Source organism: Heteronotia binoei, chromosome 20, assembly GCF_032191835.1.
Source record: "Heteronotia binoei isolate CCM8104 ecotype False Entrance Well chromosome 20, APGP_CSIRO_Hbin_v1, whole genome shotgun sequence".
In the NCBI taxonomy this organism is placed as follows: Eukaryota; Metazoa; Chordata; class Lepidosauria; order Squamata; family Gekkonidae; genus Heteronotia; species Heteronotia binoei.
Genome location: NC_083242.1, coordinates 19,451,085 through 19,466,877, shown reverse-complemented (window position 1 = coordinate 19,466,877; position 15,793 = coordinate 19,451,085). Strand labels below are relative to the sequence as shown.

Genomic DNA, 15,793 nt, shown 5'->3' with positions numbered 1-15,793 from the left:
ATATTACTACCAGGGCTTTCATTGCAGCAGGAACTCCTTTGCATATTAGGCCACACACACCCTGATGTAGCCACTCCTCCTGCAGCCTGCAATAGACCCTGTACGAAGAGCCCTGTAAGCTCCTGGAGGATTGGCTACATCAGGAGGGTGCGGCCTAATATGCAAAGGAGTTCCGGCTACAAAAAAAGCCCTGATTCCTCCAATTTGTTCTGTACATAATTAACTTATGGAACTCACTGCCACAGGACTAAGCTGAGCACTGGCCAAAGAAGGGGATTCCACTGAGTCACAGAAGAGGTCTATGGACAGCTGTGGGCCATGATGACTCAACAACACCTCCATGGTGAGAGGCAGGGCATCCTGAACTCACAGTTACTGATATCTCCCTGGAAAAAAGCTTTTGGGCTTCTCAGCAGCATTCTGACCAGCCAATGTGAGACTCAGAGAGAAGAAGAAGAAGAGATTGGATTTATAGCCTGTCCTTCCCTACCCGAAGGAGTCTCAGAGTGGCTGACAGATCTCCTTTCCCTTCCCCTCCCAACAACAGACACCCTGTGAGGTAGAGCCAGTTTGGTGTAGTGGTCAAGTGTGCAGACTCTTATCTGAGAGAACAGGGTTTGATTCCCCCCTCCTCCACATACACCTGCTGATGTGGTCTTGGGTCAGCCACAAGTTCTCTCAAGACTGTTCTACTCAAGAGCAATTCTCAGAGAGCTCTCTCAGCCCCATCTACCTCACAGGGTGTCTGCTGTGGGGAAGGGAGATTGTAAGCACTCTGAGACTCCTTTGGGTAGTGAAGGGCGAGGTATAAATCCAATCTCTTTTTCTACGTGGGGTTGAGAGAGCTCTGACAGAAATAGGTCTAGAGAGGAACAGCTCTGTGAGAACTTGTGACTGACTCAAGGTCACATCAGCAGGTGCATGTGAAGGAGTGGGGAATCAAACCTGGTTCTCCCAGATAAGAGTCCAATCAAATCTAAATACCTTTATTGGCATAGAAGTAAATTTACACACAGTTTCAGTTACAAAAAACTAGTCAGCATCAAGAAGAGGAGCTAGTCTTTTGCTCCCTGATTGTTATGGCAGCCAAAAGGTACTTTGCAACTAGGCTAAAGGTATGGGAACATCGGTCAGATAGCAGAAAGAAAACCAACTTTGCCACAGGTAGTCCATAAAGGTTAGACAGGATAGGTTTGATTATACAGTCCCGCACTTCCCCACAGAAATCACAGTGAAGTAAGACATGGGTGATTGTTTTGAGGTGCCTTCCATTACATGGGCAGAATCTTTCCTGACAAGGGATGCTGGCAAACCTCCCAGATAAGAGTCCGCACACTTCACCATGATACCAAACTGGCTCTCACCAAACAGGATGCTGGACTCAATGGGCCCGGCTCCCCTCTGTTCCATGAGAAGCCCTGCATGTGCTGGATCTCTGCTACATCCCCTGAAGCCAGGCTTATCAGTCCCACCCACAGGAGATCACCATCATGCCTTGCCACATGACAGGGCCAAAAAGATATACGGTATATATACAGGGTTTTGTTTTGTTTGTTTGTTTTTTGCAGGAACGCAGTTCTGGCTGGCTTGGTATCACGGGGTGTGGCCTAATATGCAAATTAGTTTCTGCTGGGCGTTTCCTTCAAAAAGCCTTGTGACGCAATGGTGACATCAGGGGGTGTGGCCTAATATGCAAATTAGTTCCTGCCGGGTCTTTTCTGCCAAAAAAGGCCCTGTATATATCAAGGTTATAAGACAACAACTTGCCAAAGCGACTTCTGCAAAACTGTCAATCCTCCCCCCCCCGAGCAGGGGTGTCAAACTCATTTGTTATGAGGGCCGGAGCTGACATAAATGAGACCTTGTTGGGCCAGGCCATGTCAGGTCGGGTCTTGCCATGAGTGTACCTATTTAAGATTAGGAAAGAGATATACATTTTCTAAAGAACACAAAAACAAATATATATATTATATATTAAAAACTTAAAACATGCTTAAAACTGGGCAAAGAAAGTTCTGGCTCTTTCCTTCCTTCCCGAGGGGATGGAGGGGAGCCTCAGCCAATAGAAGGAAGAGAGGCTTGGCTCAGTAGCTCTGCTGTGTGATTGAGATAGCCTGGCAAAGCAAGCTATTCCTCCCCAAGGGAGGAGCCTCAGCCAATGGAGAAAATAGAGATTTTGCTCTGTAGCTCCTCTGTAATTGAGCAAGCCTTGCAAACCAAGCTGTGATGCAGAAGGAAGCAAGAGAGAAGGAAGCAGATGACAGCCAGTTGCTCGGAGGCCTCATGAGCCCTCTGGAAGCCTGATTTGGCCCCCAAACTGCATGTTTGACACTCCTGTCCTAGAGCACCCAGTGCAAATCCTGCGCTCTTTCACGTTCCTCACTTCCCTTTCATGGAGGCTTCCACAACCGTGCAGGCTTGGACATGTTGACAGTCACATCCTGGGTTGGGGGGCAACACCCAACCCAGAGAACCACCATCGCCTTCTGGAAAAGGCCAGTGAACAAAGCAAACCCTTCCCCGGGCGCTCCTCGTGCATGCCAAAGAGTTGTTTATACCTCGCTTTGCAACCAGCAAACCTCTCCCGTTCGCCCTGGGCGCGCACCGCACTTTACCTTCAGCCACAATCACTACACGGAGAACCACAGCTTGCACCCAGCCCAATTTTTTTTGCAGCGAATCCAATTTTTTGCAGCGATTCCGTCAACTCACCGCCAAAAAACCCCCAAAACACAATACCGATCTACGGGTTAAGTAAAGCATTCGATCATTTAAGCGAAAAACAGAATAATCATTAAAGCAAAAACAAAAAATTAGCCCTGCCTCCTGCAAATAAGGAACGATGCTCTACAGGTTGGATTTTGCACCGGGGAGTAAAGTCAGCCGCTCAACTCTCTTCTGGCACCGAAGTTTCTTGCTGTTTGCGGAAGAAGGAAGGCAAATAAATGGGTAGAGGGAAGGAGGGGTGGAAGGGAAGCAACTTTAACAGCATTTTTCCCCAACCTCCCAAGCCGGGGCCGCCCAGCGCGCCTGCCTTCTCCTCTCCCCGTCCCTCTGCCCTGGGGGCTGCCTTTTCCTCCATACCCCGGCGCCGTTCAGCCCTACCTGGATATACGCCATCTTTCCCCGGGCTCACATCAGTCTCGGCTGCTGCTCCGCCTGCTCGGGAATGGCGTCTGCTGCTACCGCCTGCCTCCCTTCGGCAGCTCCGACGTGCACGGTTTGCTCAATGAGGCCGTGCCTTCCTTTCCCCCTTGGCGGCGACGGGAAACCGGGGACTGCTGTAAACCGCCTCTCCGGCTCGGCAGGGCAGGGCGGCTTGCATCCCTCCGGGGCGCTTCAGGGGGTTTGCCGGTCACGCTATGCAGCCCCCTCGCGACGTCCCGCTCGCCTCCAGCCCAATTCGCCGCTCCCTGGAATTGCACCGGGAAGGGAAAGAGGAGCGACGACCTTCGCCCGCCGGCAGCCCGCTTAATGCGGGGAAACTGCAGCCGGCGCTGACGGAGGGAGCTGGTTTGTCCAGCCGGCACAACACGTGTCCCCGCGGAGAGGCGCGCCAATCCTCAGCCAAGCAGGGCTTTTCCCGGGAGGGTTTGGGTTCGCCCGGGCCACGAGGGGGCGGTAGTCGCCAGGACCTTGGCTCAGCCTGGGAACTGGGGAGGGAAACTCCCGGGAACCACCGCTAAGGGGCGTTAACGAGGCGGGGGGGTCTTCAGAACCTTTGGGTATGACTTTAAAATATATATATATACACACACATGCACACACTTGTATGTATATATATATATTAAAGTCATACCCAAAGGCTCTGAAGACATTTGGAGAGCCCCCTGGCGCAGAGTGGTAAAGCTGCAGTACTGCAGTCTGAACTCTCTGCTCACAACCTGAGTGCGATCCCAGTGGAAGCTGGTTTCAGGTAGCCGGCTCCAGGTTGACTCAGCCGTCCATCCTTCCGAGGTCAGTAAAATTAGTACCCAGCTTGCTGGGGCGAAAGTGTAGATGACTGGGAAAGGCAATGGCAAACCACCCTGTAAAAAGGTCTGCCATGAAAACATTGTGAAAGCAACATCACCCCAGAGTTGGAAACGACTGGTGCCTGTACAGGGGACTACCTTTTTAATATACATTTGACAAGGCATTTCAGAAAGATCTGGGTCAGATTTCAATCCCACACCTATCTTTGTAGCACAGAACTCCTTTGCATCTTAGACCACACACCCCTGATGCAGCCAATCCTCCTGGAGCTTACAGGGCTCTTCTTACAGGGCCTACTGTAAGCTCCTGGAGGATTGGCTACATCAGGGGTGTGTGGCCTAATATGCAAAGGAGTTCCTGCTACAAAAAAACCTTTTGATATAATTTTCTCTGAAGTGGCCAATCTGTACAGGCTGTGCCTCTTTCAACTGGGGATTTGAAGGATGGAATATTCTTCACCCTATTCATTGTGGAAGGTGAGAAGTGTTTGCCTGCTCCAGAACCACTTATATTGGAAGGGGTGTTGAAAGACCTGAGTCAGATTGAGGTGACAAGGGAGGAGGTCCTACAACTGACAGACGAATTAAAAACTAATAAGTCACTAGGTCCGGATGGCATACATCCAAGAGTTCTGAAAGAACTCAAAGTTGAACTTGTGGATCTTCTGACAAAAATATGTAATCGTTTATTGAAATCTGCCTCTGTTCCTGAGGACTGGAAGGTAGCAAATGTCACCCCCATCTTTAAAAAGGGTTCCAGAGGAGATCCGGGAAACTACAGGCCAGTCAGTCTGACTTCACTGCTGGGAAAGTTGGTAGAAACTATTATCAAGGACAGAATGAGTAGGCACATTGATGAACACGAGTTATTGAGGAAGACTCAGCATGGGTTCTGTAAGGGAAGATCTTGCCTCACTAGCCTGTTACATTTCTTTGAGGGGGTGAACAAACATGTGGACAAAGGAGACCCGATAGATATTGCTTACCTTGACTTCCAGAAAGCTTTTGATAAAGTTCCTCATCAAAGACTCCTTAGTAAGCTCGAGAGTCATGGAGTAAAAGGACAGGTCCTCTTGTGGATCAAAAACTGGCTAATTAATAGGAAGCAGAGAGTGAGTATAAATGGGCAGTCTTCGCAGTGGAGGACGGTAAGCAGTGGAGTGCAGCAGGGCTCAGTACTGGGTCCCATGCTCTTTAACTTGTTCATAAATGATTTGGAGTTGAGAGTAGGCAGTGAAGTGGCCAAGTTTGCAGATGACACTAAATTGTTCAGGGTGGTGAGAACCAGAGAAGATTGTGAGGAACTCCAAAGGGATCTGTTGTGGCTGGGTGAGTGGGCGTCAGCGTGGCAGATGAGGTTCAGTGTGGCCAAGTGCAAAGTAATGCACATTGGGGCCAAGAATCCCAGCTACAAATACAAGTTGATGGGGTGTGAACTGGCAGAGACTGACCAAGAGAGAGATCTTGGGGTCGTGGTAGATAACTCACTGAAAATGTCAAGACAGTGTGCGATTGCAATAAAAAAGGCTACTGCCATGCTGGGAATTATTAGGAAGGGAATTGAAAACAAATCAGCCAGTATCATAATGCCCCTGTATAAATCAATGGTGCGGTCTCATTTGGAATACTGTGTGCAATTCTAGTCACCGCACCTCAAAAAGGATATAGCGGAAAAAGTGCAGAAAAGTGCAACTAGAATGATTAAAAGTTTGGAACACTTTCCCTATGAAGAAAGGTTAAAACGCTTGGGGCTCTTTAGCTTGGAGAAATGTCGACTGTGGGGTGACATGATAGAGGTTTACAAGATTATGCATGGGATGGAGAAGGTAGAGAAGTCCTTTTCTCCCTTTCTCACAATACAAGAACTCGTGGGCATTCAATGAAATTGCTGAGCAGTCGGGTTAGAACAGATAAAAGGAGGTACTTCTTCACCCAAAGGGTGATTAACATATGGAATTCACTGCCACTGGAGGTGGTGGCAGCCACAAGCATAGCCAGCTTCAATAGGGGGTTAGATAAAAATATGGAGCAGAGGTCCATCAGTGGCTATTAGCCACAGTGTGTGTGTGTGTGTGTGTGCTAAAAAAAAAACCTGTAGAAAATGAATATGCCAGGGAGAAATCTCTTCTAGAACTACACTCCCAGAAATGCTAGTTTTCTCTGTGGAGGAAATGTTCAGATTGCAGTTCAGGACTCACCTGTCTTGAACATTCATTTACATCAAGGAGCTGCATGTGGCTCTTTAACACATATTGTGTGGCTCTTGAAGGCCCCACTGCCCCATTGGCCAGCTTGGAGAAGGAATTTGTCTCTATAAATCACTTCCGCAAGCCAAACCAGCTGGCAGCTTGGAGAACATATTTAAAGTTAAAGTTGCTTCCTTTCCCCCTTTCTCCCTCTCCCCATCTATTTGCCTGCCTGCCTTGTGGCTCTCAAACAGCTGACATTAATGTCTTGTGGCTCTCAAACATCTGACGTTTATTCTATGTGGCTAAGGAAGTTTGGCCACCCCTGATCTACACAATGACATTCCCTGTTCCTAGAAAGCTAGCATGTCAAGAAAAAAAAGCTAAGGCTTGCATCCCAACATCTCTCGATCTGAGAGTGACTAGTCTTTTTTTTTTGCCAACCTCTGGGCGTGGAGCAGGTGTCATTGGGGGTATGTAGGGGGGAGGCATTTGTGAGTTTCCTGTATTGTGCAGGGGGCTGGACTAGATGTCCCCAGAGGTCCCTTCCGACTTTATGTTTCTATGAAGCTCCCTTATAGCAAACTGGACCCTTGTTCCATCAAGGTCAGTGTTGTCCACTCGGATTGGCAGCACCTCTCCTCTCTCACAGAGGTCTTTCACATTTGGGGAGGGATGGTGGCTCAGTGGTAGAGCATCTGCTTGGTAAGCAGAAGGTCCCAGGTTCAGTCCTCGGCATCTCCAACTAAAAAGGGTCCAGGCAAGTAGGTGTGGAAAAAACTCAGCTTGAGACCCTGGAGAGCTGCCGCCAGTCTGAGTTAGACTTTGATGGACTGAGGGTCTGATTCAGTAGAAGGCAGCTTCATATGTTCATATGACTTTGATGGACCGAGGGTCTGATTCAGTAGAAGGCAGCTTCATATGCCATATATCACCTGATCCTCCTAACTGAAGATGCCAAGGATTCAATTTAGGACTTTCTGCATGCAAAGCAGAACAGCATGATAAACACAGGACCAGTTTTTAAAAAGGTTCGTCAACATATTCTTTAAAAGTCCAAATCTGTGCCTTTTGCCTTGACTTTGCACCTTATCAAGCAAGCATCAGACAAGCCTCCTTCTTCTGTGTTACTCCAGAGGGGACACACCAACTGGTCCTCTCTTTAGGAAGTGAAGGGCCTTTTTTTTAAAGCAGGAACGCAGCTCCGGCTGTCTTGGTGGCAGGGGGTGTGGCCTAATATGCAAATGAGTTCCTGCAGGGCTTTTTCTACCCCCAAACACCTGTGCAAAACAATGGCAACATCAGGGGGTGTGGGGCCTAATATGCAAATGAGTCCCTGCAGGACTTTTCCTACCAAAAAACCCTGCACAAAACAATGGTGACATCAGGGGGTGTGGCCTAATATGAAAATGAGTCCCTGCTGGCTTTTTCTGTGAAGTGGATGATCCCAGAACCGGTGACCAGAGAGCCTCTGCTTTGGGTACAGGAGGAAACTCCTCTCCTGACATCACTGGCTCCAGGGAAGCCTTTTTCTCTGGGGGAGAGCCCGGAGTGTTGCCATCAGCCTAGGGTGACCATAATGTCTGAAGGCCAGCCAGGGACACTGTGGGGTGGGTGGGTGGGTAGGGGTGACGTCATGCCACCACCGGAAACAGGAAGTGGCATCACTTCCTGTGACATCATTTCCCCCGCGTCACCTGCCGGAAACGGGAAGTGACATCACTTCCTGTGACATCATTTCCCCCAAATGACATCATTTCCCCCAAATGCCACTGCCGGAAACAGGAAGTGACTTCACAGCACTTCCTGTGACGTCCCCAAAAATCCCCCAAATATCACCGCCGGAAACAATTTTGTTCTCAAATCCTGTATATACTTCATCAGTATATGGGATAAGGCACTTTCTCAACTGTGCTGCATAATGCAGCCTATTTATTTTGTCCTGTTGGCTCTGTTGGCTCTATCTGCGCCACCATCATCACTTTCGGGGTGTGGATCCCCCAGTGGGGTGGTCTCCCGACTCCCTCCGCCGACTGTTTCTGATAGCCCTGCGCCCCCTCTTTCATTTGATATGTGTCCCGTGCGGGTGCCACCCTCCCGCCGGGAGATGCCACAAAATGAGCCCCCTTGAGGCTTATGGCGGCAGGGCTCGGGGGAAGCGAGCTAGACTGCTGTTCTTTTGAGGGGTTATAGAGTGTTTCGAGCCCGTCCCTGTGGCATCGGTCCCATCGTTGAGGGACCCAGGGGGCCGGCGCAGCGGCACGCCGAAGCAGCCTGTCACTAATAACACCGGTCGAGATGCAGGACAGGAACCTGGAAGTGACCGACAGGCTGCTTCAGCGTGCCGCTGCGCCGGCCCCCTGGGCCCCACAATGATGGGACCGATGCCACAGGGACGGGCTCGAAACACTCTATAACCCCTCAAAAGAACAGCAGTCTAGCTCGCTTCCCCCGAGCCCTGCCGCCATAAGCCTCAAGGGGGCTCATTTTGCGGCATCTCCCGGCGGGAGGGTGGCACCCGCACGGGACACATATCAAATGAAAGAGGGGGCGCAGGGCTATCAGAAACAGCTGGCGGAGGGAGTCGGGAGACCACTCCACTGGGGGATCCACACCCCGAAAGTGATGAAGGTGGCGCAGATAGAGCCAACAGGACAAAATAAATAGGCTGCATTATGCAGCACAGTTGAGAAAGTGCCTTATCCCATATACTGATGAAGTAAATACAGGATCTGAGAACAAAATTGCACTAGAAGACACAAACACAAAGCTCCCTTACACTGAATCAGTGCTTGGGTCCACCAAAGTCAGTATTGTCTACTCCAGTCACAAACACAAAGCTCCCTTACACTGAATCAGTGCTTGGGTCCACCAAAGTCAGTATTGTCACATAAGAGAAGCCCTGTTGGATCAGGCCAGTGGCCCATCCAGTCCAACACTCTGCGTCACATAAGAACATAAGAGAAGCCCTGTTGGATCAGGCCAGTGGCCCATCCAGTCCAACACTCTGCGTCACATAAGAACATAAGAGAAGCCCTGTTGGATCAGGCCAGTGGCCCATCCAGTCCAACACTCTGCGTCACATAAGAACATAAGAGAAGCCCTGTTGGATCAGGCCAGTGGCCCATCCAGTCCAACACTCTGCGTCACATAAGAACATAAGAGAAGCCCTGTTGGATCAGGCCAGTGGCCCATCCAGTCCAACACTCTGCGTCACATAAGAACATAAGAGAAGCCCTGTTGGATCAGGCCAGTGGCCCATCCAGTCCAACACTCTGCGTCACATAAGAACATAAGAGAAGCCCTGTTGGATCAGGCCAGTGGCCCATCCAGTCCAACACTCTGCGTCACATAAGAACATAACAGAAGCCCTGTTGGATCAGGCCAGTGGCCCATCCAGTCCAACACTCTGCGTCACATAAGAACATAAGAGAAGCCATGTTGGATCAGGCCAGTGGCCCATCCAGTCCAACACTCTGGGTCACATAAGAACATAAGGAGGGAGGGAGGGAAGGAAGGAAGGGAGAAAGGAAGGAAGGAAGGAAGGGAGGAAGGAAGGAAGGAAGGAAGGAAGGAAGGAAGGAAGGAAGGAAGGAAGGAAGGAAGGAAGGAAGGAAGGAAGGAAGGAAGGAAGGAAGGAAGGAAGGGAGGGAGGGAGGGAGGGAGGGAGGGAGGAAGGAAGGAGGGAAGGAAGGAAGAAAGGAAGGAGGGAAGGAAGGAAGGCCACCCCCTCCCGCCAGCCCCCCCCCCCCCGGCCCCCTTACCTGCGGCTAGTCCGGCGGCGGCGGCGAGTCCGGCAGCGGCGGCGGCGGCGGAGAGGGCTTTCCGACGCCCCCCCCCCCGGCGGAGGAGAACGGGGGGGAATGCTAGAGGCCCCGGCCTCCAGCGACCCCCGCGGGCCTTTCCGACGCCCTCCCGGGCAGGTAAGGACGGGGGGTGGGGGTTGCGAGGCCGGGGAAGCCTCGGGAAGGCCCGCGGGGGTCGCTGGAGGGCCTCCAGCGACCCCCGCGGGCCTTTCCGACGCCTTCCCGGGCAGGTAAGGACGGGGGGTGGGGGTTGCGAGGCCCGGGAAGCCTCGGGAAGGCCCGCGGGGGTCGCTGGAGGGCCTCCAGCGACCCCCGCGGGCCTTTCCGACGCCTTCCCGGGCAGGTAAGGACGGGGGGTGGGGGTTGCGAGGCCGGGGAAGCCTCGGGAAGGCCCGCGGGGGTCGCTGGAGGGCCTCCAGCGACCCCCGCGGGCCTTTCCGACGCCTTCCCGGGCAGGTAAGGACGGGGGGTGGGGGTTGCGAGGCCGGGGAAGCCTCGGGAAGGCCCGCGGGGGTCGCTGGAGGGCCTCCAGCGACCCCCGCGGGCCTTTCCGACGCCTTCCCGGGCAGGTAAGGACGGGGGGTGGGGGTTGCGAGGCCGGGGAAGCCTCGGGAAGGCCCGCGGGGGTCGCTGGAGGGCCTCCAGCGACCCCCGCGGGCCTTTCCGACGCCCTCCCGGGCCTCCGCCACCACCGCCGGGCCCCGTGGGCGGGCGGGGAAAGCGGCGAGGGAGGGAGGGAGCGTCCCTGCGCGTGCGCAGAGCGATCTGCGCACGCGCAGGGTCGCTCCCTCCCTCCCTCGCCGCCTTCCCCGCCCGGGCGCGCGGCCCCCGGCTCTCTGGCTGGCTAAACCGGGACCTCTTAATGGTCCCGGTATACCCAGGCCGGGAGCCGGGAATTGGGGGCCAGAACCGGGAAAGTCCCGGGAGACCGGGACGGTCTGGCCACCCTACATCAGCCAGAGCACAGTAACCACCGCTCTGACTCAGCGTGGAGCTGCTTTGTAATTCCGTCACAGTAATTTTACCTCATGCACCAGTAGGGTTGCCAAGTTGGGGACAGGTGACCCCCCGGTTGGGAGATCCTCCCCCAGCTTCAGGGTCATCAGAAAGTGGGGAGGAGGGAAATATTTGCTGGGCACTCCATTATTCCCTATGGAGACCGATTCATATAGGGTATAATGGAGAATTGATCCGCAGGTATCTGGGGCTCTGGGTTTATTTTTAGGTAGAGGCACCAAATTTGCAGCATAGGATCCAGCGCCTCTCTCCAAAACACCCTCCAAGTTTCAAAAAGATTGGACCTGGGGGTCCAATTCTATGGGCCCCAAAAGAAGGTGCCCCTATCCTTCATTATTTCCAATGGACGAAAGGCATTTAAAAGGTGTGCAGTCCCTTTAAATGTGATGGCCAGAACTCCCTTTGGAGTTCAATCATGCTTGCCACACCCTTGCTCCTGGCTCCACCCCCAATGTCTCATGGCTCCTGGTTCCACCTCCAAAGTCTCCAGATATTTCTTGAATTGGACTTTGCAGGGAAGAAGCTGGCTTTTCTAGAAGAGCCAGCATCTGCCAAAAAAAGCAAAACATGTACTTGTTTGGGAGAAAACAAAACTACCCAGAATGTGGATGGGGGTTCTGGTCCCAGGATCTCTTCTCTTTACAGGGATCAGTCAGTACAGAGGACAGAGATCAGTTTCCCAGGAGGAAATTACTCCTTTGCAAGGTGGACTCTATGGTATTATACCAGCTGCATTCCCTCCCCACCCATGCTCTGCCCCCAAATCTCCAGGAATTTCTCAAGGCAAAGTTGGTAACCTTAGCCAATCCCTAATTCCCCCCCCCCTTTCTCTGCTTTGGTCTCCAATGGGATCTAGTTTCAGTCCTTCAAAAGGTAGGTGAGGGTGGACTCAAAAATCTTCCTGCTGTGTTTTTACCCCCACCTTACCTTGGGATACAAGAGCCCCGTGGCAAAGAGTGTTATAGCTGCAGTACTGCAGTCCTAAGCTCTGCTCACGACCTGAGTTCGATCCCCAGCAGAAGCTGGGTTTTCAGGTAGCCGGCTCGAGGTTGACTCAGCCTTTCATCCTTCTGAGGTCGGTAAAATGAGTCCCCAGTTTGCTGGGAGGAAAGCGTAGATGACTGGGGAAGGCAATGGCAAACCACCCCGTAAAAAGTCTGCTGTGGAAACGTTGTGAAAGCAAAGTCACCCCAGAGTCGGAAACGACTGGTGCTTGCACACATGTTTGTTCACTTCTCCGTAATATCTTCACAACAGCCCTCTTGGGTAGATTTAAGATGGCCAAGCGCCAGGTCGGGCCTGGAATTCTCCTGGAGATCAAGCAGGTCTCCAGACTGTTTGGTGTAGTGGTTAAGTGCGCCGACTTTTATCTGGAAGAACCGGGTTTGATTCCCCACTCCTCCACTTGCACCTGCTGGAATGGCCTTGGGTCAGTCATAGCTCTCGTAGGAATTGTCCTTGAAAGAGCAGCTGCTGTGAGAGCCCTCTCAGCCCCACCCATCTCACAGGGTGTCTGTTGTGGGGGAGGAAGGTAAAGGAGATTGTGACTGCTCTGAGACTCTGTCCTTGAAAGGGCAGCTGCTGTGAGAGCCCTCTCCAGCCCCACCCACCTCACAGGGTGTCTGTTGTGGGGGAGGAAGGTAAAAGAGATTGTGACTGCTCTGAGACTCTGATTCAGAGAGAAGGGCGGGGTATAAATCCAATATCTTCTTCTACTACTACTGCAGAGATCAGTTCCCCTGGAAGAACTTTGAAGGGCAGGCTCTCTGGTTTCACTTCTCTGATGGGCTCCCTCCCTTCCCCAGATGCCACCCCCAAATCTCCAGAAATTTCCTACACTGGTGTTGGCAACGTTAAGTAGGCTAGGCTAGGCTGATAGTGAGTGGGTGTGTGAGATGACTGAGGATCTTGCCAGTCCTGCTCCCAACACCAACAGCAAAGTAAGCCATAATTATGGCCCATAGGATAGCAGCTGCTTTTTTTAAAACCAGGGGTGTCAAACATGCAGCCCAGGGGCCAAACCAGGCCCCCGGAGGGCTCCTATCAGACCCCTGAGCAACTGGCTGTCATCTGCTTCCTTCCCCCTCTCTCTTGCTCCCTTCTGCATCACAGCTTGCTTTGCCAGGCTTGCTCAATTGCACAGGAGCTACAGGGCAAAACCTCCATTTTCTCCATCGGCTGAGGCTCCTCCCTTGGGGAGGAAGGAGACGGAGGCAGAGCTTGCTTTGTCAGGCTCTCTCCATTGCACAGCAGAGCTACTAAGCCAAGCCTCTCCTCCTTCTATTGGCTGAGGCTCCTCCCCCTCCTGGTCGCCTGAGGAAGGAAGGAAAGAGCCAGAGCTTCCTTTGCCCAGTTCCCTGGATCCCATGGGAGAAATACAAAGATAACACCTTTAAGAGCAACGTGCTAATGTTTTAAGCATGTTTTAAGGGTTTTTTAAAAAGATCTTAATTGTGTTTGTGTCTTTTACAAATTTTATATCTTTGCTACCTGGCATTACATTTTATGAAGCAAGAACACTAAAAGGTTAATATGCAATTAAAGGACCAAACATTAAAAGCAAACTGTATAATCAATCATAAGCAAACATTTATGTATTTATTATAGAAAGCTAAAACCATGTAGCCTCTATCCTTTGTACGATCGTAAAACCACAATGGGAACCCACTTAAACTGAACTTGATCTGACGTGTTTCAACCTAGACTGGTCTTCAGAGGTCGGAAAAGTTAAGTACACATATTGGCTCATACAATAATACAGAATACAATAAAGCCATAGAACCACGCTGGACCTCTTATTCTGCAGCCTTATGTCCTAATCAAGGGCGTACATATTGCATCCAGTGTCTTATTGTATGCCTCACCACATGGTCCAGAATTGATCAAGGTAGGTCTAAGGACAGAGCCAATGTGCCAAGAGTTATGTGCACATAACTCTTCTATTACATTTGATGACACACATGGCCTGGCCCGACAAGGTCTCATTTGTGTCAAATCTGATCCTCATAACAAAGGAGTTTGACACCCTGTTTAAACAAACAACAACAACCAAACCCAGCTTTCTGGCTGCTCTCCTAGTGGCAATCTTTCCCAGTCCTGCTGTTCGAGATCCATTTAAGTGGAAATGCCTGGACTTGAACCTGGGACCTTAGAGATGCCAGCCCTACACAGAAATGTGCACAGCTCCCTTCTACCCAAAGAGGTCCCGGTGCATCTAGCGAAGGGGTGCCTACTGCACATGGCCAGAGGAACTCTCCAGGGTCTCAGACACAGAATGGTCCTTCCCAGTGCACAAGATACCCCCATGGAAAAGGCCAAGGACTAACCTGGGAACTTCTATGCCCTGAGCTAGAAACTGATTGGAAAAACATCTCTCTCTTTTGTGCATACCCAACCACACAGAGCTTCAGCCACAGAGACGGACCTGCTCACACTCTGTGCATAAAAACATCACCCATTCCCCAGTTTGCAGCTTCACACATAGTCTTCCCCACCCAGGACAAGTGCTCCCCCCTCCATCCTAACATGGGGCAGGCAGAGCTTCTATCTCCAGCCCCATCACTGTTCTTACAAAGTTGGCAGCCGCCAGGAAGCAACCCTAAAAACACCGGATGCACCTGTGCTTGTCAAACAGGTGGGTATCATTTGGAACCTGGAGGAAGCTAGATGGTGTTACGTTTTTCGCTAGCCAACAGTGCTGCGCCTCTCATATGCAAGCTCATGTTATTCTACCGCCACCACCAGCATGCACCCCACGTCTGAATCAACAGCTTCCCCCACCCAAGGAACACACAAACTTGCCATCGTCTTCTGTTCCCCTGCCCAGAATAGCTCTTTCCGGACCCACCTGAGCACACGCCTGCTCCATTAGGATTCACAGAAACTGGTGTAGCTCGCGAACCCAGTCTCTCTTCATTTTGCCTGCAGCCATCCAAACCCAACAACACGATTGGTTTGCCCGGTGGAAAAAAAACCCCTTGCTTTCCCCCCCCACACACCCTGCAGAGTTTCCTCACCAGACTTTTCTTCCTGGTGCTCGGGTTTCGCTTCTGGGTCTGCTCCTGGGATATTCCTTGCATGCCACCCTGGCTTGCTGTGATATCTCCACTGGGAAGGATGGGGTCTTCAAGCCTGTCAGTCAACTGCACAGTTTATTTTCTTATTTCTTCTTTTGCTCTTGGCATGTGGGTGCATTCCCCCCCCCCACCAGCTCAGTTGCGCAGGAAACTGCTACATTTTTAGCAATTTGGATTCCTTTCTCTCAGCTCCGCTTTCCTTCAAATATTATCCCCCCCCTCCACCTTGAAAACCCTCAGGGTGTATCTGGAGGAAGCATCTCTTGGAAGCAAGAGGCATCCATCTGTCTGTCACCAGATGGAGAGGCTGCCAAACAGCAACATGTAGGAGGGTCAATGCAAAAAAACGAGTGGAATTTGGAGGGTTCTCCCCCCCCATTCCAGCAGCAGCCTTACAAGAAAATGTGCTGTTGCAGCAAACTGTTCTGATACACACACAATGCCCCCCCCCCCAAAAAAATCCATGTAACACCTTTTTGTCAAGACCAACCAAACTTGACACAAAGCTGTGCAAGCTTTTGAGTTCACCAGAGCACTTCAGCACGCTGAATGTTATGGAATTTAAAAAGATAGAGTGGGGCAGGCAGAATTCTCAGGTCATGAAGATTAGGTCATAAGAATTCTGTCTTCTACTCTTCTACCTTTAAAAAAAACCTTGTTACATCGTACCTGATGAAGAGCTCAGTTGAGCTCAAAAACTTGCAGTTTTGTGTTGATTTTGGTTGGTCCTAAAA

The 15,793-nt window shown here is 51.4% G+C and overlaps 1 protein-coding gene across 2 annotated transcripts in view; it reads right to left on the bottom strand.

Moving 5' to 3' along the window:
* The window catches only part of SYT17 (synaptotagmin 17), a 135,166-nt gene extending 120,033 nt beyond the window's left edge, over positions 1–15,133 (bottom strand). The window contains exon 1 of one of the 2 annotated variants that reach the window (XM_060260878.1): positions 15,000–15,133. In XM_060260878.1, the coding sequence (XP_060116861.1) occupies positions 15,000–15,062 (63 nt within the window). In that variant the 5' untranslated portion in view covers positions 15,063–15,133. Of the gene's footprint in view, positions 1–3,105; positions 3,153–14,999 lie in introns of those variants that run through there. The other variant, XM_060260879.1, reaches the window with a different exon arrangement.
* Between the last annotated feature and the right edge of the window lie 660 nt (positions 15,134–15,793).